At 37.1% G+C, this 20,286-nt stretch overlaps 1 protein-coding gene across 6 annotated transcripts in view; it reads left to right on the forward strand.

Annotated features, from left to right (window-relative positions):
• The window catches only part of ATRX (ATRX chromatin remodeler), a 423,319-nt gene that overhangs the window by 39,113 nt on the left and 363,920 nt on the right, over positions 1-20,286 (forward strand). For 5 of the 6 annotated variants that reach the window (XM_077145058.1, XM_077145060.1, XM_077145061.1 and 2 more), the window contains one exon: positions 4,987-5,099. The exons of the other annotated variant lie outside the window; for it this stretch is intronic. In XM_077145058.1, the coding sequence (XP_077001173.1) occupies positions 4,987-5,099 (113 nt within the window). Of the gene's footprint in view, positions 1-4,986; positions 5,100-20,286 lie in introns of those variants that run through there. 6 annotated transcript variants of the gene reach the window in all.

The raw sequence follows: 20,286 nt of genomic DNA on the forward strand, positions 1-20,286 counted from the left end.
TAATGCTGCTATAAACATTGGTGTGTAAATGTCCATTTGTGTCCTTGGCCTCGTGTTCTTTGAGTAGAGATAGCATATAGATGGGTCCTGTTTTTTAATCCATTCTGCCAGACTATGTCTTTTGATTGGGGGGTTTAATCCATTAACATTCAGTGTTATTACTGCATGGGTAGTACTTTCTTCTACTATTTTGCCTTCTGGATTTTATATGTCCTATCTAATTTTCCTTCCTTTTACGTTTACTGATAGTCTTCCTTTCTACACTCTTCTCCACACCTCTCTCTTCTGTCTTCATATCTGTCTTTAGTGTTTCCTTTAGTATTTCTTGCAGAGCTGGTCTCTTGGTCACAAATTCTCAGTGATTTTTTTTCTTTTGAAAATGTTTTAATTTCTCCCTCATTTTTGAAGGACAGTTTTCCTGGATATAGAATTCTTGGTTGGCAGTTTTTCTCTTTTAATAATTTAAATATATTATCCCACTGTCTTCTTGCCTGCATGGTTTCTGCTGAGAGATCTGCACATAGTCTTAATTGGGCTTCCCTTGTATGTGACGGATTGCTTTTCTCTTGTTGCTTTCGAGATCCTCTCTTTCTCTTTGACCTCTGACATTCTGATTATTAAATGTCTTGGAGTATGTCTATTTGTATCTATTCTCTTTGGGGTATGCTGCACTTCTTGGATCTGTAATTTTAAGTCTTTCATATGAGTTGGGAAATTTTCAGTGATAATTTCCTCCATTAGTTTTTCTCCTCCTTTTCCCTTCTCTTCTCCTTCTGGGACACCCACAACACGTATATTCATGCACTTCATATTGTCTTTCAATTCCTTGAGTCCCTGCTGATATTTTTCCTTTTTTTTTCCTGTAGTGTCTGTTTCTTGTCGGATTTCAGGTATTCCGTCCTCCAGTTCAGAAATCCTATGTTCTGTCTCTCGAAATCTACCATTGTAGGTTTCCATTGTTTTTTTCATCTCTTCTACTGTGTCTTTCATTCCTATAAGTTCTGTGATTTGTATTTTCAGACTTTCAGTTTCTTCTTTTTGTTCTTTCCTTGCCTTCTTTATATCCTCCCTCAATTCATTGATTTGGTTTTTGATGAGGTTTTCCATTTCTGTTCGTACATTCTGAATTAATTGTTTCAGCTCCTGTATGTCATTTGAATTGTTGGTTTGTTCCTTTGACTGGGCCATATCTTCAGTTTTCCTAGTGTCATTTGTTATTTTTTGCTGGCGTCTAGGCATTTAATTACCTCAATTAGTTTATTCTGGAGATTGCTTTCACTTATTTTATCTAGGGTTTTTTTGCTGGATGAATTTCTTCTCTCTCTCTGTTCTTACATTCCGTTCAAGTTTATCTGGACCTTTAGCTTAAGTTTTGTTTAACAGAGGAGAATTTTTCAGTTCTTGTTTTCTTGTTTCTTGTCCTGCTTGTGTGGTGCCTTTCCCCCCCACACACTTAGGAGCATCTACTTAGATATTATAGACCCCAGCCAGATTTTCCTAGACCAAACTGGCCTCCTATCACGAGGAAAGAGTCACCTGCGTCAGTTTTCTCTGAGAGTGAGACCCAGCAGGTTGAAAGACTTTCCTGTGAAAGTCTCTGGACTCTGTTTTTCTTATCCTGCCCAGTATGTGGCGCTTGTCTGACTGCAGGTCCCACCAGCATAAGATGATGCGGTACCTTTAACTTTGGCAGACTCTCCCTGCTGAGGGCGTGGTGGAGACAGAGGAGAGGTTGTAGGCTGGTTTAAATGGCTTCAAATTACCAAGCCCTGGTGTTTGAATTCCTTCATGGGGGGATTCCACCTGGGTAGGGCTTCACCCCTCCCCTGGGGAAGGCAGAAGCTCCAGATAAGCCCCCAAAAGAGCTCACTTCTGCCTATGCCTGGGGTGGTTGCAGCCTGAAAAGTCCTGTCGCTGTATCCAGAGGCAGTCAAGCCTTTATAGATACACAGCCACAGAAACCTCTGTTTCCTTCTTTTTTTTTTTTTCCCCTTTTTCTGTCAGTCCTGCCCCCTTGGCGCCTGGGCAAAAATGAGCAACCTCCACTTTGATCAGGTTCACCTAAGCTGGGGGCCTATTTTTAGTAGTTGGAATTTGTTAATTAGTTCCACAATTGGCGTTTGATTGTGCCCAGTCCCTGCTTCTGGTAAAGTCCTTTCCTTTCCCCTCTGGGAAGCAGCCTGTGGGGAAGGGGCCCTGGCCTCCGCAGCTTTGGGAACTCACGGTTTTGGGGGGTGCTCGCAGCCGGTCCAACTGGTCCAGATTGGGGTACGCTGTGTGTCCGGTCACTATCTTGGCCCCAGGAGCTGTTCTGTACTGTTTCTGGTTATTTAGTAGTTGTTCTGGAATACGAACTAAAACGCACACATTGTTAAGCCACCATCTTGACCCAGAATGATTGAGAAGTATTTTGATTAGGATTTTTGCATCTATGTTCATAAGAGAAATGGGTCTATAATTTTCTTTTGCATCTTTATCTGGCTTTGATGTTAGTGTGATGGTGGGTATATAGAATGGTTTGGGTAGTCTTCTCTCCTGTTCAGTTTTTGGAAGCGTTTGAGCAGGATTGGTATTAATTCTTCTTGTAATGCTCAGTAGAATTGACCTGTGAGTCCATCTGGTCCTGGGGTTTACGTTGTTGGGAGGGTTTTGATGACTGATTAAATCTCTTGTAGATAGTCTGAGGAGATCTTCTGTTTCTTTAGAGTTACTGTAGAGCGATTGTAGGTTGTTCGTGTCTTTCTTGCAACTTGTCTATTTTATTTAGATTGTTTAATTTGTTGTCGTATCCTCTTGTGATTCTTTTTTATTTCTGTGGAGTCCTTTAGTATTTGTTTAGTTTGAATATGCATCGTTTTGAAGACCTCTAGTATAGATATTTTTCCAGCTTGTTATATTTACATTTAATTTAAGTACATAGTGGACTAACGAAATCTTTTATCAAGCTTCCCTTGTGTGTGATGGATCGCTTTTCTATTGCTGCTTTTAGAATTCTCTGTCTTTGACATTTGGCAGTCTGATTAGTAAGTGTCTTGGAGTAGGCCCATTTGGATCTCTTCTGTTTGGGGTATGTTGTGATTCTTGGATCTAGTAATTTTGTCTTTTATAAGAGATGGAATATTTTCAGTGAGTATTTCATCCTTATTCTTTCTGCCCCCTTTCCCTTTCCTTCTCCTTCTGAGATATCCATTACTTGTATATTCATGTGCTTCATGTTGTCATTCAGGTCCTTGAGATTTTGCTCATATTTTGCCATTCATTTTCCTTTCTGCCCTTTTGTGTGTAGGATTTCAAATGTTCTGTTCTCTAGTTCACTAATCCTTTCTTTTTCCTCTTCGTATCTGCTGTTGAAAGTTGCCATTGTGTTTTTCATCTCTTCTATTGTGCCTTTCTTTCACATAAGTTTTTTTTTGCATCGGCAGGCTCAGGGAATCAAACCTTGGTCTTTGGCAGGGCAGGCAAGAATTCTGCCACTGAGCCACTGTTGCACCACCCTCTTTCCCATAAATTTTGCCCTTTTTTTTTTTCAAGGTTTTGAGTAATTTATGTTCACCCAATGTCTTCTTTATGTCCCTCATCTCTTTTGCTTATCTTCCTTCAACTTGTTTATTTTTTTCAATTTATTTAGCATGCTTGTTTGAAAATCTTTAATTAGTTGTTTTCAATTCCTGTATGGTTTAAAATGGTAGTTTGTTCCATTGACTGGGCCGTATCTTCATTTCTCTTAGTCTGACTTGTAAGTTTTTGCTGGTGTACCTAGGGATCTGATTTCATTGGTTAGTTTATTATGGAAGTTGATTTCACTCTTTCACCAAAGGATTTCTTTTTTGGTTGGCTTTGTCCATTATCTCTTCTTTGCCATTCAGTTCAACTTATTCTGTACCACTCTCATAGCTTCTATCCAACTAGTCAGAAATTTTCACCTCTTATTTTCTGGTTCTTGTTTGCTCTGCCCCTAGTCTCCCTCCAAAGCCAGACACCCACAGGAGCATACCTCAGGGATAGGGAAGTGTTAAGCAATGAGCACCATAGCAAGGTCTCTGTGGGTTTAACAAGTTTACTGGGTCACTGTCACTTAGACCTAGTAGACTAATTTTTGCTGGCCCACAGAACGTGGGTTTGTTTTAGTCCACTGTTTAAACAGTTGGGTCGTCTATATTTCTTTGCCAATCCAGGGTTAGATTCCTGTACAGGGGGTCTAGAGTAGTCCCAGTGGTTCTGATATATATTTTTGAGAATATCTGAAAAATCTTTCAATTACGTTGCACTTTCTGGTCTGTCCAGCAGATGGTACTGTTCGATAAATTAACCATTCTCAGAGGCTGCTTGGCCTTGTAGCTCAGGCTATCTCTGACCAGGAGGGGCTGGCATTACAGGTTTCCTGTGTCCTTGCTTTGCCAGCTAAAATCCGACTCAGTGTGGGGCTGTATTCCCTACTTTGTTTGTGGCAGAAGACTCCCCCAGCTAACTAAATATTCAGCCGAACACCAGGCAGGAATCAGACCGCTGGCTCCTGTTTCCTTCTGGGATGGGAAAGGCTTTGAGACTTAGGCTGAACATACAGAATGTGTTCACGTTTTCTCAGACTGTTTATTCTTCACTGACCTGGGTCTAGAGATGTCCTCCCCTGCTCCCAGGTCTCCAAATGGTGGGGTCTTTCTTACTGTTATGAGAGAATTTTATAATCTGTGTCCCCAGTGGAAGGGACTGCAGCTGTTGTTTCTATGCCCCACCTGTGATGTGTGTGAGACCAAGTGACGGGGAGGGGAGAGGACTGTCCGCTCTGGTATGGAGGTTTCCTACCTGATATTTATCTCTCTCTTCGATTCTCTTTTCAGTGTATATCTTCTTCCACATATCTGAAAAATTCAGTCTTCTCTTTTTTTCGTTGGATCCCTGCAGAGAGATTTTCTGTAGCTGTGTATGTTGCCATGTTGATGATGTCACCTCCCCCTAATGAAATACTGTAAATTTTTGTTTTGGTAGTGAAAGCAAGTTGAATACATTGGTACAGAAGCTTCATGACTTCCTGGCACACTCTTCAGAAGAATCTGAAGAAACAAGTTCTCCTCCAAGACTTGCAGTGAACCAAAGCGCGGGTAAATAGAAAGAGAATGCTGTATCTTGTAGTCTTTTTTCCATTTATTATTATTTTTTTTTTCCTTGAGCAGCTTTTTAACATCTTTAAAATTATGGAAAATAACATTTCATCGGGTTTGTAAACCCCTCTACTGTATCTGTCCTTTAGCTAGTACCTGAGGGGTATGTTAAAAGAAATGGATATGAGTGATTTTCATTTAGATAAATAAAATACTAAGGTTGTCAAGTTATAGGGGTTATAGAAGGAAGTAATTACTAAGGTATTATGCACAATGGAGTTGTTTTATAAAGATGGGGTGACAAATACTGTCTATAAAAATAGATAAGATTAGAAAAGGTGGCAACAGTATAGAAATAAGGTATTCTTGCAATTATTTGTGTATTATAAGTATTGTGAGTATTCATGTATTAAGTTTTTATATGGTTTGAGAGCATGTATAAGTAGATTTGCTACATGTTTTAAAAAATACACTTATTAACACCTGTCTCTCCCTCTCCTTCTTTTTAAAATGCAGTTTTATTGATATACATTCACATACTATTCAGTCCATCCAAAGTATACAAGTAGTGGTTCACAGTATCATCACTTAATGTGTGCATTCATCACCACAATTAATTTTAGGACATTTTCATAACTCCAAAGAAAGAAATGCTCAGACATCCCATATCCCTTATCTACCTCTATTATTGACCTCTAGCATTGGTGTGGTACATCTGCCACTGTTGTTGAAAGAATATTAAAATATTAACAGTTAACCATGGTTCATTGTTTGCAATAGATGCGTTTTTCTTCATATATCACTCTATTAACTCTTATAATAGTGACATACATTTGTTCTAGTTCATAAAAGGAGTTTTTGTATTTGTAATGTTGGTCACAGTCATTGTCTGCTACAAGATTCACTGTCTATACAGTCTAGTGTTTTAACTTCTAGCTTTCCTTTTGGTGAATACATGACTCTAAACTTTCCCTTTCTGCCACGTTCACACGCAATTCAGCACTGTTAATTATACTCAGAATAACGCGCTACCATCACCTCCATCCATTTCCAAACGTTTAAGTTCAACCTGGTAAAAATTCTGCACATATTAAGCAACCACTCCCCATTCTCTAGCCTCGTTCTATCGTCTGGTAACCTATATTCTAGATTTTATGTGCATGAGTTTGAATAGTATTAGTTCATGTTAGTAAGATCATACAGTATTTGACCTTTTGTGTCTGACTTATTTTCACTCAACAGAATGTCCTCAAGATTCATCATGTTACTTGCTTCAGGACTTCCTTTCATTTAAAAAATATTTTATTGTAACATATGTATACACACACACAGAAAACAATACCACATTTTTACCATTTTTAAGTGTAAGATGCAGTAGTGTTAATTACATTCATTATGTTGTGCTACCAACACCACCATTCGTTATTAAAATTTTTTCATGACCCAAAACAGAAACTGCCCTTAAACAACTCCCCATTCCTCCCTCCACTGATCAACTTTTTGTCTTTTTTTAATTTTTAGATATTTTACTTTTCATAATGTGTTTAAGATTCATCCATGTTTTAGCATCTATTGAAACCTTATTTTATGGATGAACAATATTCAATTTTGCATATATAATTTTCTTTATCTGTTCATCTGTAGATGGACACTTTAGTTGCTTTCACCTTTTCACCATTAAGAATAGTGATGCTAGGAACAGATCTGTTTAACTTTTTGAGGAAGCCCAAAGCTCTTTCATAGTGTCTGACTGTGCTACATTCCTACCAACAATGTACAAGGATTCCAGTTTCTTCATATTTCCTCCAACAATTATTATTTTCTATTTTTTATTAATAATATTCCTACTAGTGGTTTTGAGGTGGTATCTTGTGATTGTGAGTTGCATTTTCTGATGAATAATAATTTTGTGTGTGTTTTTATGTGCTTATTGGCTATTTGTATACCTTTGAAAAGATTCTTTTAAACTTGTTTTTTCATCTTTTAATTTTGCTGTTCGTCTTTTTATTGAGTTTTAGGAGATCTTTATATATTCTGGGCATTAAACTCTTATCAAATATATAATTCATAACTATTTTCTCCATTTCTGTAAGTTGTCTGTACATTTTTCTGATAATGTCCTTTGATACAGTTTTTGATTTTGATGAAATTCTATTTGTCTGGTTTTTTTAAATCCATTTTCAGTTAAATTTTGTGTGTGATGTGAGGTAGTGGTTCAGTTTCATTCTTTCTCATGTTATCAACTAGTTTTCATGTACCATTTGTTGAAGATACTATGCTTTTCCAGCTGAATATACATGAGACCCTTTTTAAATCGATTGGTCATTGATGTGTGAGTTTACTGCTGGGCTCTCAATTCTGTTCCATTAATAAACATATGCCTGTCCTTGTGACAATACCACAGTGTTTTATTTACTATAGCTTTTTAGTAAATTTTGGTATAAGGTGGTGTGAGACTTCCAACTTGGTGATATTAATTTTGGCTGTTTGGGGCCTCTTGTGATTTTGGATGAATTTGAGGATCAGCTTTTCCATTTTTGCAGAAAAGGCTACTGGGATTTTGATAGATATTGCATTAGATCTGTAGATATTTTGGGTACTTTTAACATCGTAATATTAAGTCCTTTTAAATTTCAGTTTCAGAACATTCTTTGCTGGTTTCTAACAAGTCAGGAATTTTTTGTATGTTGATCTTGTACTGTGAAACTTTGCTGAATTGTTTCATTAGTTCTAGTAGTTTTCTTGTGGATTCCTTGGGGGATTTTCTGTGTAAAGGACTATGTTGTGTGAGAAGTGATAGTTTTATTTCTTCCTTTCTAATTTGGATGGCTTTTATTTCCTTTTCTTTCCTAGTTGCCCTGGCTAGATCATCCAGTAAATGCTGAATAGTAATGGTAAAAGTAAATATCCTTTTCTTGTTCCTGACTGCAGGGAGAAAGCTTTCAGACTTTCATTGAGTACAATTTTAGCTGTGGATTTTTCATATATATCCTTCATTGTATTGAGGAAGTTACTCTCTATTCCATTTTTCTGTGTTATCATGAAAGTGTTGTTAAAAACTTTTCATGCGTTTTAGGATCCTACAGCTTTATTGAGTGGTTTTTGAGGAAGGCAGCTTCCCATTGAGAAAGTACGAAGGAAACTCTGCTGGGGGAGGGGGGGAGGGTGAAGCTTATATATGGCAAATAGAATTAAGGGAGGAAATGTACTGATTGGCTGATGTTAAGTTTTGATTTTATGTAGGGAATTCTAAAAAAGTGAGGAGCAGATATACATTGATTATCATGGAATACATGTTCCTTCTGATAAGCTAGCTCTGCTGAACGGAAACTGATCACCAGGTGTTGCTTATTTGCATTCTATAGGGTATGTTCCATTTTCTCAGAAAGCCCCTTGCAGGTCAGTTGTTTTGTCTTCTGGAAAATCCTTTCTTGGAAACTGTTCTGTCCTGGTAAAGCTCAATGGAGGTGGACATTTTATTTTTCTTAACAGGGTGTTGAATTTTGCCAAATGTCTTTTCTGCACCAATTGAGATAATCATGTGATTTTTCCCCCCTTCTTTCTGTTAATGTGGTATATTACACTGAGTGATACTCTCATGTTGAACCACCTGTACATTGCTGGGATAAATCCCACATGTTCGTGGTGTATAATTCTTTTAATACCTTATTGGACTTGATTTGCTAATAATTTATTGAGAATTTTTGCCTCTATGTTCATAAGGAAAATTCATCTGAGGTTTCATTTTCTAGTGATGTCTTCTTTGTTGGAAGATTTTTAATGACTGATTAAATCTCTTTACTTGTGATTGGTTTGTTGCGTCAGTATAGGATGTATGTTATTAGGAATTTGTCCATTTAATTTAAGTTGTCTAGTTTATTGGTATTTAGTTGTTCATAGTATTGTCTTCTTACTATTTTTTATTTCTTCAGAGTCCATGGTAATGACCCACTCTCATTTCTGATTTTATTTATTTGTATCCTCTTTTTTTTCTTTGTCAGCCTAGCTAAAGGTCCATTGCTTTTTATTGATTTTCTCAAAGAACCAACTTTTGGTTTTCTTGATTTTTTCTGTTGATTTTTTTGTTTTCCATGCCATTTATTTCTGCTTTAATCTTTGTTATTGTTCTTCTATTTGCTTTGATGTTAGTCTCCTGTTCTTTATTTCCTTTTGTGAGCAGCTAAGTCCTTGATTTTTTTTAACATTTTAAATTGTATAATATAACATATATACAAAGGAAAGAAAGAAAAAAGCAATAATTTTCAAAATACCCTTCAGCGGGTAGTTACAGGACAGATCCCAGAGTTTGTTATGGGCTACCATACCAACATCTCAGATTTTTCCTCCTAGCTGCTCCAGAATATTGGAGGCTAGAAGTATAAATATTTTTTTATCATCACAATCAACTTTTTTTTTTCTTTTTTATGAAAACTACATATGTAAAAAAGCAATAAATTTCAAAGGGCAGTGCAACAGTTAGTTGTAGAACAGATTTCAAAGTTTGATATGGATAACAATTCCATAATTTTAGGTTTTTACTTCTAGCTGCTCTAAGATACTAGAAACTAAAAGAAATATCAATATAATGATTCAGCAGTCATGCTCATTTGTTAAACCCTGCCTTTTCTGTATAACTCCACTATCATCTTTGATCTTTCTCCCAGTCTTTAGGGGTATTTGGGCAATGCCCATTCTAACTTTTATATTTTAGAAGGGTCTGTCAGCAATATGAAGTAGGAAGGTGAACTAGCTGATGTCCTGGAGAAGCTGGCCCCTCTAGGCTTCACGATTTATCTGGTCCAGGGACCCAACTGGAGGTTGTAGGTTTCTGGAAAGTTACTCTAGTACATGGAATCTTTGTAGGATTTTTATATTGCCCTAGGTGTTCTTTAGAATTACTGGCTAGAATGGTTTTGTTTGGGGTTTTGCAAGTCATGATAGATAGCAGTGTCTATCTGAAGCTGGTGTAAGAGTGACCTCCGGAGTAGCTTCTTGATTCTATTTGAACTTTCTTAGCCTCTGACAACTGATTTGTTACACTTCTTTTCCTCCGTTTGGTCAGAATGGCATTGTTGATCCCATGGTGCCAGGTCTGGATTCTTCCCTGGGGGTCATCTCCCATGCTGCCAGGGAGACTTTCATCCCTGGATGTCATGTCCCACATGGGGGGGGGGTGTGGACAGTGATTTCACTTGCTGAATTGGACTTAGAAAGAGTGAGGCCACATCTGAGCAACAAAAGATGTCCTCCAGAAGTAACTCTCAGGTATACCTATAGATAGGCTAAGTTTCTCTACATAAGCTTCACAAGAGTAAGGTTCATGATTGAGGGCATGGCCTATGATCAAGTGCTGGGCTTATTGGTTTGGGTGTCCCTAATGTTTGACACAGTATCATGTCTTTCCCCAGTGGTAAAGTTTAATAGTTCCGTTTTTTTCTCACATCTCTCAAGAGACTTTGCCAATACATTTTTTTAAACTTTTTAATATTGTATAATATAACATATATACAAAGCAAAGAAAGAAGAAAACCAATAGTTTTCAAAACACTTTTAACAAGTAGTTATAGGACAGATCCCACAGTTTGTCATGGGCTACCATACCATGATCTCAGATTTTTCCTTCTAGCTTCTCCAGACATTGGAGACTAAAAGGAGTAAATATTTTTTTATCATCATAATCAACTTTTTTTTTCTTGTTTGTGAAAAGTAAATACCAAAAAAAAAAAGAAATACATTTCAAAGCACAGTGTAACAGAGTTTGGTATGGGTTGCGATTCCACAATTTTAATTTTCACTTCTAGCTGCTTTAAGATACTAGAAACTAAAAGAGATATCAGTTTAATGATTCAGCATTCATACTCATTTGTTAGATCCTATCTTCTCTGTATAACTCCGCCATCACCTTTGATCTTTCCATCCCTCTCTTTAGGGTGTTTGGGCTATGGCCATTCTAACTTTTTCATATTGGAGGGGTCTGTCACTGATATGGGGTACGGAGATAGAACTATCTGATATTTGGAGAGGCTGGGCCTTCTAGATTTCAGGACTTATCTGGACCAGGGACCCATTTGGAGGTTGTACGTTTCTGGAAAGTTACTCTAGTGCGTGAAACACTTGTGAAATGTCATGTATTGCCCTAGATGTTCTTTGGGATTGGCTGGAATGGTCCCGGTTGGGGGTTGGCAGGTTGTGATAGGTAGTAAGGTCTAACTGAAACTTGTGTAAGACAAAGCCCCAGAGTAGCCCCTCGACTCTATTTGAACTTTCTCTGCCACTGATACTTGTGCTGGTTTGAAAGGATGTATGTCCCCTAGAAAAGCCATGTTTTAATCTAAATCCCATTTCATAAAGGCAGAATAATCCTTATTCAATACTGTATGTTTGAAATTGTAATCAGATCTTCTCCCTGGAGATGTAATTTAATCAAGAGTGGTTGTTAAGCTAGATTAGATGATGACATGTCTCCACCCTTTTGGGGGGGTCCTGATAAGTTTCTGGAGTCCTATAAAAGAGGAAACATTTTGGAGAATGAAAGAGATTCAGAGAGAGCAGAGAATGCTGCAGCACCATGAAGCAGAGAGTCTACCAGCCAGTGACTTTGAAGATGAAGAAGGTAAATGCCTCCCGGGGAGCTTCATGAAACAGGAAGCCAGGAGAAGAAGCTAGCAGATGATGCCGTGTTCGCCATGTGCCCTTCCAGATGAGAGAGGAACACTGACTGTGTCACTATGTGCCTTTCCAGATGAGAGAGAAACTCTGTGTTTGCCATGTGCCTTCTCAGCTGAGAGAGAAACCCTGAACTTCACTGACCTTCTTGAACCAAGGTATCTTTCCCTGGATGCCTTTGATTGGACATTTCTATAGACTTGTTTTAATTGGGACATTTTCTCGGCCTTAGAACTGTAGATTAGCAACTTATTAAATCCTCGTTTTTAAAAGCCATTCTATTTCTGGTTATTGCATTCCTGCAGTTAGCAAAGTAGAACATATTTATTAATCACACTTCTTTTCCCCCTTTTGGTCAGGATGGAATTGTTTATCCCATGGTGCCAGGTCTGGATTCATCCCTGAGAGTCCTCTCCCACTTTTCCAGGGAGACTTTCACCCCTGGATGTCATGTCCCACGTAGGGGAGAGGGCAATGATTTCACTTACAGAATTGGGCTTAGAGAGAGTGAGGCCACATCTGAGCAACAACAGAGGTCCTCCAGAAATAACTCTTAGACATGCCTATATGTAGTCTAAGCTTCTATACCACCTACATAAGCTTCACAAGAGTAAGCCTCAGGATTGAGGGCATAGCCTATTGATTTGGGTGTCCCTAAAGTTTGACACAGTATCAGGGGATTCCCTGATAATAAGGTTTAATAGTTCCATATTCTTTCTCCCGTCCCTCAAGGGACTTTGCCAACAGTTTTTGATTATCTGCTTAGTATACTCTAAGATGTATCCAGGCATTACAATAATCTATACAGGATTAAAAGACCTCTTTCTTATTCTGGGCTCCCTGTGTTTCAGTTGTTCAAATGAGCTATACAGATAGGTTGAGTTAGGTTATATGCTACAGAAAATTTCAATTGCAGACCAAATAAACCTTTCTTCCTTTGGTCTCAAAGAGTATGTGTGGTTCTAAAATATAGACACTGTCTTCCTTACCCCTGTGTTCTGAATTACTTTAACCCCAACCTGATCAATTTCATTCTTATCTGTAAATCTGAGGTGATATATATACATACATATATATAATCTGATCAACTTCATTCTTATCCATAAATATCAGGTGATGTATATACATATGTACATAAATACATACACACAAACACACATATATATAAAAAAACAGCCTATGGAAATCCAAAATAAAAATCACCACTCTGGACTAATATGTCTGCTATAAAAGCTTACAATCTAGGCCTGTTTCCTTATAAAGTATATCTGGAGGAGACTAACCATTGTTGTTTTGTTTCTCACCAAATGTCCCACATGTTCTTTCACATTGCTGCATGCCTCACAACTTTGTTCCTTTTTGTAGAATTACAACCTTTGTTCATAAGTATGCACCATCATTCGCCAATTTACTTCTCTGTCAGTGCATCCTTCAGCCACCTGCATTCATCAGGTATTATGTATAGTGCCTGAAGCCCACAGTCCATCAACATTCACAATTTTAGATAATTTCGTTGTTCCAAAGGAAGGAAAACCAATAAACCGACCTTCGCCAAGAAGGAAATCTAAACCTCTTCTTAACTTTTGTCCCTCCTGCCATTATTTACTTCTGTTGTACCTGTGGTAGTGCTGATGTTTTCCGTTTGAACATAGCTCATAACATGCAATAGCAGTTTTCTCCTTGTACCCTGGACTTAAACACTCTTTGTACAGGAATCATATTTTTGAAGTAATTCTTGCGAGAACTGATTAATATTTCTAGTGTTAATCGGGGGAACATGTAGCTCTATACAGCCCCTTTCAATCTTGTTCATCCTCAATATGGTAATATTACTTATAGACTCACTCGAGAACCACCTTCACTTCTGTCTATTCCCTTACATTGAATTCAACCTCATTAGCTCAACATTCACCCATCTCTCGCTTCTATGTATCTCTTCAGTCCCCTATATTCTGTATTATAAGCCTCTGATTATACTTTTATGCTGGTCATAAAAATGGAATCATACAGTATCTGTCCTTTTGTGTCTGGCTAATTTAGCTCAGCATTATGTCCTCAAGGCTCATTCATCTTGTCATGTGCTTCAGGATGTCATTTTGTCTTACTGCTGCATAATATTCTATCGTATGTATATACCACATTTTGTTGAGCCACTTACCTGTTGATGGGCATTTGATTTCTTTCCTTCTTTTGGTGATTGAAAAATTCTGATCTATTAAACAAAACCTAAGCTAGAGGTCCAGAATAAGCTGAGCTGAATGTAAAAGAACACATAGACAACAAAGTCCTCCAGCAAGAAAACCTAGGTAAAAAAAAGTGAAAGCAATCTCTAGAATAAACTAAGGTAATTAAATGCTAGACGCCAGCAAAAGATAACAAATCATACTAGGAAAATTGAAGGTATGGCCCAGTCAAAGGAACAAGCCGAACAATTCAAATGATGTACAGGAGTTGAAACAATTCAGAATGTTTGAACAGACATGGAAAGAATCGAGAGAGGATATAAAGAAGGCAAGGAATGAACAAAAAGAAGAAATTGAGTCTGTAAAACAAGTCACAGAACTTAGGGGAATGAAAGGCACAGTAGAAGAGAGGAAAAAACAGTAGAAATCTACAGTGTTAGATTTCAAGAGGCAGAAGATAGGATTAGTGAACTGGAGGAACATCTGAAATCCGACAAGCAAAAGAAAATATAGGGAAAAATATGAGCAGGACTCAGGTAATTGAATGACAATATGAAGCACATGAAATACATGTTGTGGGTATCCCAGAAGGAGAAGAGAACGGAAAAGGAAGAGAAAAACTAATGGAGGAAATAATCACTGAAAATTTCCCAACTCTTATGGGAGACTTAAAGTTACTGATCTAAGAAGTGCAGTGTAACCCAGACAGAATAGATCCAAATAGACGTACTTCAATACACTTACTAATCAGAATGTCAGATGTCAAAGAGAAAGAGAGAATCTTGAAAGCAGCAAGAGAAAAGCAATCCATCACATACAAGGGAAGCCCAATAAGACTCTGTAGATTTCTCAAGCAGAAACCATTGAAGGTGAGAAGACAGTAAAATGATATATTTTAGTTACTAAAAGAGGAAAAACTGACAACCAAGAATTCTACATTGAGCAAAATTTTCCTTCAAAAATGAGGGGAAAATTAAAACATTTTTCACATAAAAAATTACTGAGAGAATTTGTGACCAAGAAACCAGCTCTACAAGAAATACTAAAGGGAGCACTAAAGACAGATAGGAAAAGATAGGAGAGAGTTGTGTGGAGAAGAGTGTAGACATCGGTGTACAAATGTCTGTTTGTGTCGTTGCTTTCAGCTCTTCTGGGTATATACCACGTAGTGCTATTGCTTGGTCATAGGGCAACTTTAGTTTCCTAAGAAACTGCCAAACAGTCATCCATAGTGGATGTACCATTAGACATTCCCACTAGCAGTGCATAAGTCTCCCAGTTTCTCCACATCCTCTGCAACATTTATAGTTTCCTGTTTGTTTAATAGCAGCCATTCTTATAGGTGTGAGATGTGTAGTCTTGATCTGGATTTCCCTTACAGCCATTAAAAATGAACATCTCTTCATGTGCTTTTGAGCAGTCTGTATTTGCTCTTCAGAAAAGTGCCTATTCATATCTTTAGCCCATTTTATGATTGGGTTGTTTGTTCTTTTGTTGTTGAGTTGTATGATTTATTTGCATATACAGGAAATCAAACCTTTGTCCAATATGGTATTCCTAAATATTTTTTTCCCATTGGGTTGCCTGTTAACCTTTTTAACAAAGTCTTTTGAGGTGCAGAATCATTCTTTTCTTTTTAAAATATTTTTATCGACAAAAGAACATACAAACACAAACATTCTTAACATACAAACATTCCAAACATGGTGTATAATCAGTGGCTCATAATATCATCACATAGCAGCATATTCATCACCATGGTCACTTTTTAGAACATAGAAGCAGTTGATTTTGAGGAGTTCCCATTGATCTATTTTTTTTTGTTGCTTTTTGTTTTGGGTATAAAGTTTAGGAAGTTACCTCCAATTACTAGGTCTTGAAGGTTTCCCTACATTTTCTTCTAGAAGCTTTATGGGGCTAGTTCTTATATTTAACTGTTTGAGCCACTTTGAGTTAAGTTAATTTTTGTGTAGCATGTAGGATAGTGGTCCTCTTTCATTCTTTTGGCTGTTGATATCCAGTTCTTCCATGCCCAATTATTGAAAAGAGTATTTTGTTCCAGTTCATAGGATTTGGGAGTCTTGTCAAAAATCAATTCACCATAGATTTGGTGGTCTGTTTCTGCACTCTTGTTTCAATTCCATTGGTCAGTGCTTCTATTTTAGTGTCAGTGCCATGCTGTTTTGACTATTGTGGCTTTATAATAGGTTTTAAAGTCAGGGAGTGTTAATCCTCCCACTTCGTTCTTTTTATTTTTTTTAGAAGCTTTTAGCTATTCGGGGTTTCTTTCTCTTCCGATGAATTTGGTAATTAGCTTTTCCAGGCCTTCAGAATAGATTGTTGGAATTTTGATTTATACTGTGTTAAATCTGTAGATAGTTGGGCAGACTTGACATCTTAGCTATATTTAACCTTGCTTTGGATGAGCAGGGAATGTCTTTCCACCTGTTTAGATCTCTTTTGATTTCTTTTAGCAGTGTTATGTAGTTTTCTGTGTACAAGTCCTTTATGTCCCTAGTGAATTTTTTTTTTTCTGGGTGCATTGTCTGGGAATCCAGCCTGGGTCTCCCGCATGGAAGGTGGGCATTGTAACCACTGTGCACCCCCCCCCCTTTTTTTAAAGATAACAAAATACAAACATGAACATTCTTACTATATGGTCATTTCATTCTTAGTATATAATCAGTAACTCACGATATCATCACATAGTTGTGTATTCATCACCATGATCATTTCTTAGAACATTTGCCTCAATTCAGAAAAATAAATAAAAAGAAAAAGGAAAAAAACCTCACACATACCATACTCCTTACCCCTCCCTATCATTGGTGCTAGTATTTCCATCTACCCAATATATTTGTCCTTTGTTTCCTGTTTTTTTCTATACCCCTTATCACTCCCTTTCATTAATCACTAGCATCTCAATATACTAAATTCCTTTCATTGATCACTAGCATCTCAATGTACTAAATTTATTTTAATGTTTGTTCCCCCTATTATTTATTTATTTTTAATCTGTATGTTTTACTCATCTGTCTATTCTGTAGATAAAAGGAGCATGAGATGCAAGGTTTTCAGAATCATACACTCACATTGCGAAACCTATATCATTATACAATCATCTTCAAGAAACGTGGCTACTGGAACACAGCTCTACATTTTTAGGCACTTCTCTCCAATATAGTTTAACTGAAAAGGTGGTATCTGTTTAATGCGTAAGAATAACCTCCAGGGTAACCTCTCGATTCTGTTTGAAATCTTTCAGCCATTGACACTTTATTTTGTCTCATTTCTCTCTTCACCCTTTGGGTTGAGAAGGTTTTCTCAGTCCCTTCATGCTGAGTCCCAGCTCATTCTAGGATTTTTGTCTCACGTTGCCAGGAAGGTTTACACCCCTGGGAGTCATGTCCCACGTAGAGGGATGGAGGGCAGGGAGTTTGTTTGTCTTGTTGGCTGAGAGAGAGAGGCCACATCTGAGCAACAAAAGAGGTTCTCTTGGGGGTGACTCTTAGGCATAATTTTAAGTGGGCTTAGCCTATCTTTTGTGGGTATAAGTTTCATATGAACAAACCCCAAGATTGAGGGCTCGGGCTATTGCTTTGTTTGTCCCCACTGCTTGTGAGAATATCAGAATTTCTCTACATGGGGAAGTTGAAGTTTCCCCCTTTCTTGTCATTTCCCCAAGGGGACTTTGCAGTTATTATTATTACTTTTTTGCAAATATTTTTGTATTCACTGTTCAAATCACTGTGGGGTTTATCAGGGCACCACTCTGGACAAACCTACAAACTCTCATGCCCTACTCAAGGTTCCATGTACATATGGTGTTCAATTAAATTGTCCACATAAGTTATATTTGGAAATGCACTAGTCAAATTATAAATTTTTTATGAAATAAACATTTTTTGCTTTAGTCTTACACAAAAGTTAAAGTTCTAAAATATGAATTACCATCTATTTTCAACCCCCTGCAATACTGACATTCTTTTGTTCTTCCTCATGCCAAAGCATTTTTTAAATTTGTACATTTAGTCACTATCATTGTACACTCTAGGCATTCCTAGATTACACCATCTCAATCTTTATCGTTTATCTTTCTTTGTGATTTCATTTATGCCGCAGCCCTCCTCCCTCTATCATTCTCCTATGCAGCTTCATTCAGTGTTTTAACATAATTGTATTACAGTTAGGTAATATTGTGCTGCCCATTTCTGAGTTTTTATATTCAGTCCTGTTGCACAATCTGTATCCCTTCAGCTCCAATTACCCAATATCTTATCCTATTTCTATCTCCTGATGGTCTCTGTTACCAAGGAAATATTCTAAGTTTATTCACTAATGTCAGTTCATATCAGTGAGACCATACAGTATTTGTCCTTTTGTTTCTGGCTAATCTCACTCAGCATAATGTCCTCAAGGTCCATACATGTACATATTTCATAACTTTATTCTGTCTTACAGCTGCATAATATTCCATCATATGTATATATTATAGCTTGTTTAGCCACTCATCCATTGATGGACATTTGCGCTGCTTCCATCTCTTGGCAATTGTGAATATTGCTGCTATAAACATTGGTATGCAAATGTCTGTTTGTGTCCCTTACCCTCATGTCCTCTGAGTAAATACCTAGCAATGGTATTACTGGATCATTTAATTCTGTACTTAATTTCCTGAGGAACCGCCAAACTGCCTTCCATGTGGTTGTACCATTTGACATTTCCACCAACAGTGGATGTGTGCCTCTTTTTCCATATCCATTCCAGTACTTGGCTTTTTTTGTTTTATTGATAATGGCCATTCTGGTGGGCATGAGAAGATATCTTAATGTGATCTTCATTTTCATTTCCCTAATAGCCAGGGAAATTGAACATGTTTTCATGTCCTTTTTGGCCATTTGAATTTCCTCTTCTGAGAAATGTCTGCTCATGTCTTTTGCCCATCTTCTAATTGGGTTGTCTGTTTTTTTGTTGTTGATTTGAACAGTCTCTTTATATATTCTGGATACTAGACCTTTATCTGATATGTTGTTTCCAAATATTGTCTCCCATTGTGTAGGCTGTCTTTTTACTTTCTTGACAGAGTTCTTTGATGCACAAAAGTATTTAATTTCGAGGGGTTTCCATTTATTAATTTCTTTCTTCAAAGATGTAAGATCTAGGAAATTGCCTCCTATTATAAGATTTATAAGATATTTACCTATATTTTCTTCTAATAGTTTTATGGTCTTAGATTTAATGTTCAGGTCTTTGATCCATTTTGAGTTAATTTTTCTATAGGGTGTGAGATATGGATCATCTTTCATTCTTTTGCATATGGATTTCCAGTTCTCTAGGCAAATTTATTGAAGAGACTCAACCCAGGTGAGTTGGGTTGACTGCCTTTTTAAAGGTCAATAGTCCACAGATGAGGGGGGCTATATCTGAGCACTCTGTTCAATTCCATTGATCAGTATATCTGTCTTGATGCCAGTACCATGCTGTTTTGACTACTGTAGGTTCATAATACTTCTTAAAATAAGGTATTGTGAGACCTCCTATTTTATTTTTCTTTCTCACGATATTTTTGGCTAATTGCAGCACCTCGCCATTCCAGATAAATTTGGTTGTTTTTTTTATTTCTGAAAATTAATTTTTTGGGATTTTAATTGGTATTGCATTGAATCTGTAAATCAGTTTAGGTAGACTTGACATCTTAACTATATTTAGTCTTCTAATCCATGAAGTCTGTATTTCTTCCATTATTCAGGTCTTCTGTGATTTCTTTTAGCGATTTCTTATAGTTTTCTTGGTATAGGTCTTTTGTATACTCAGTTAAATTTATTCCTAAATGTTTTATTCTTTTGGTTGCAATTGTATTGGTTTTTTTTTCTTGATTTCCCCATCAGATTGCTCATTAGTAGTGTATAGAAACACTACAGATTTTTGAGTGATGATCTTGTAACCTGCCACTTGTATTCATTTATTAGTTCTAGTAGTTTTGCTGTAGATTTTTCAGTGTTTTCGACATATAGTACCATGTTGTCTGCAAACAGTGAGTGTTTTACTTTCTCCTTTCCAATTTTTTTGCCTTGTATTTCTTTTTCTTGTCTAATTGCTCTGGCTAGAACTTTCAAGACAATGAGGAGTAGCAGTGGTGATAGTGGACATCCTTGTCTTGTTCCTGATCTTAGGGGGAAAGTTTTCAGTTTTTCCCCATTGAGGATGATATTAGCTGTGGGTTTTTCATATATTCCCTTTATCAGTTTGAGGAAGTTCCCTTGTATTTCTATCCTTTGAAGTGTTTTCAACAGGAAAGGATGTTGAATTTTGTCAAAGGCCTTTTTTGCATCAATCGA

The sequence above is a fragment of the Tamandua tetradactyla genome, chromosome X (genome assembly GCF_023851605.1).
Source record: "Tamandua tetradactyla isolate mTamTet1 chromosome X, mTamTet1.pri, whole genome shotgun sequence".
In the NCBI taxonomy this organism is placed as follows: domain Eukaryota; kingdom Metazoa; phylum Chordata; class Mammalia; order Pilosa; family Myrmecophagidae; genus Tamandua; species Tamandua tetradactyla.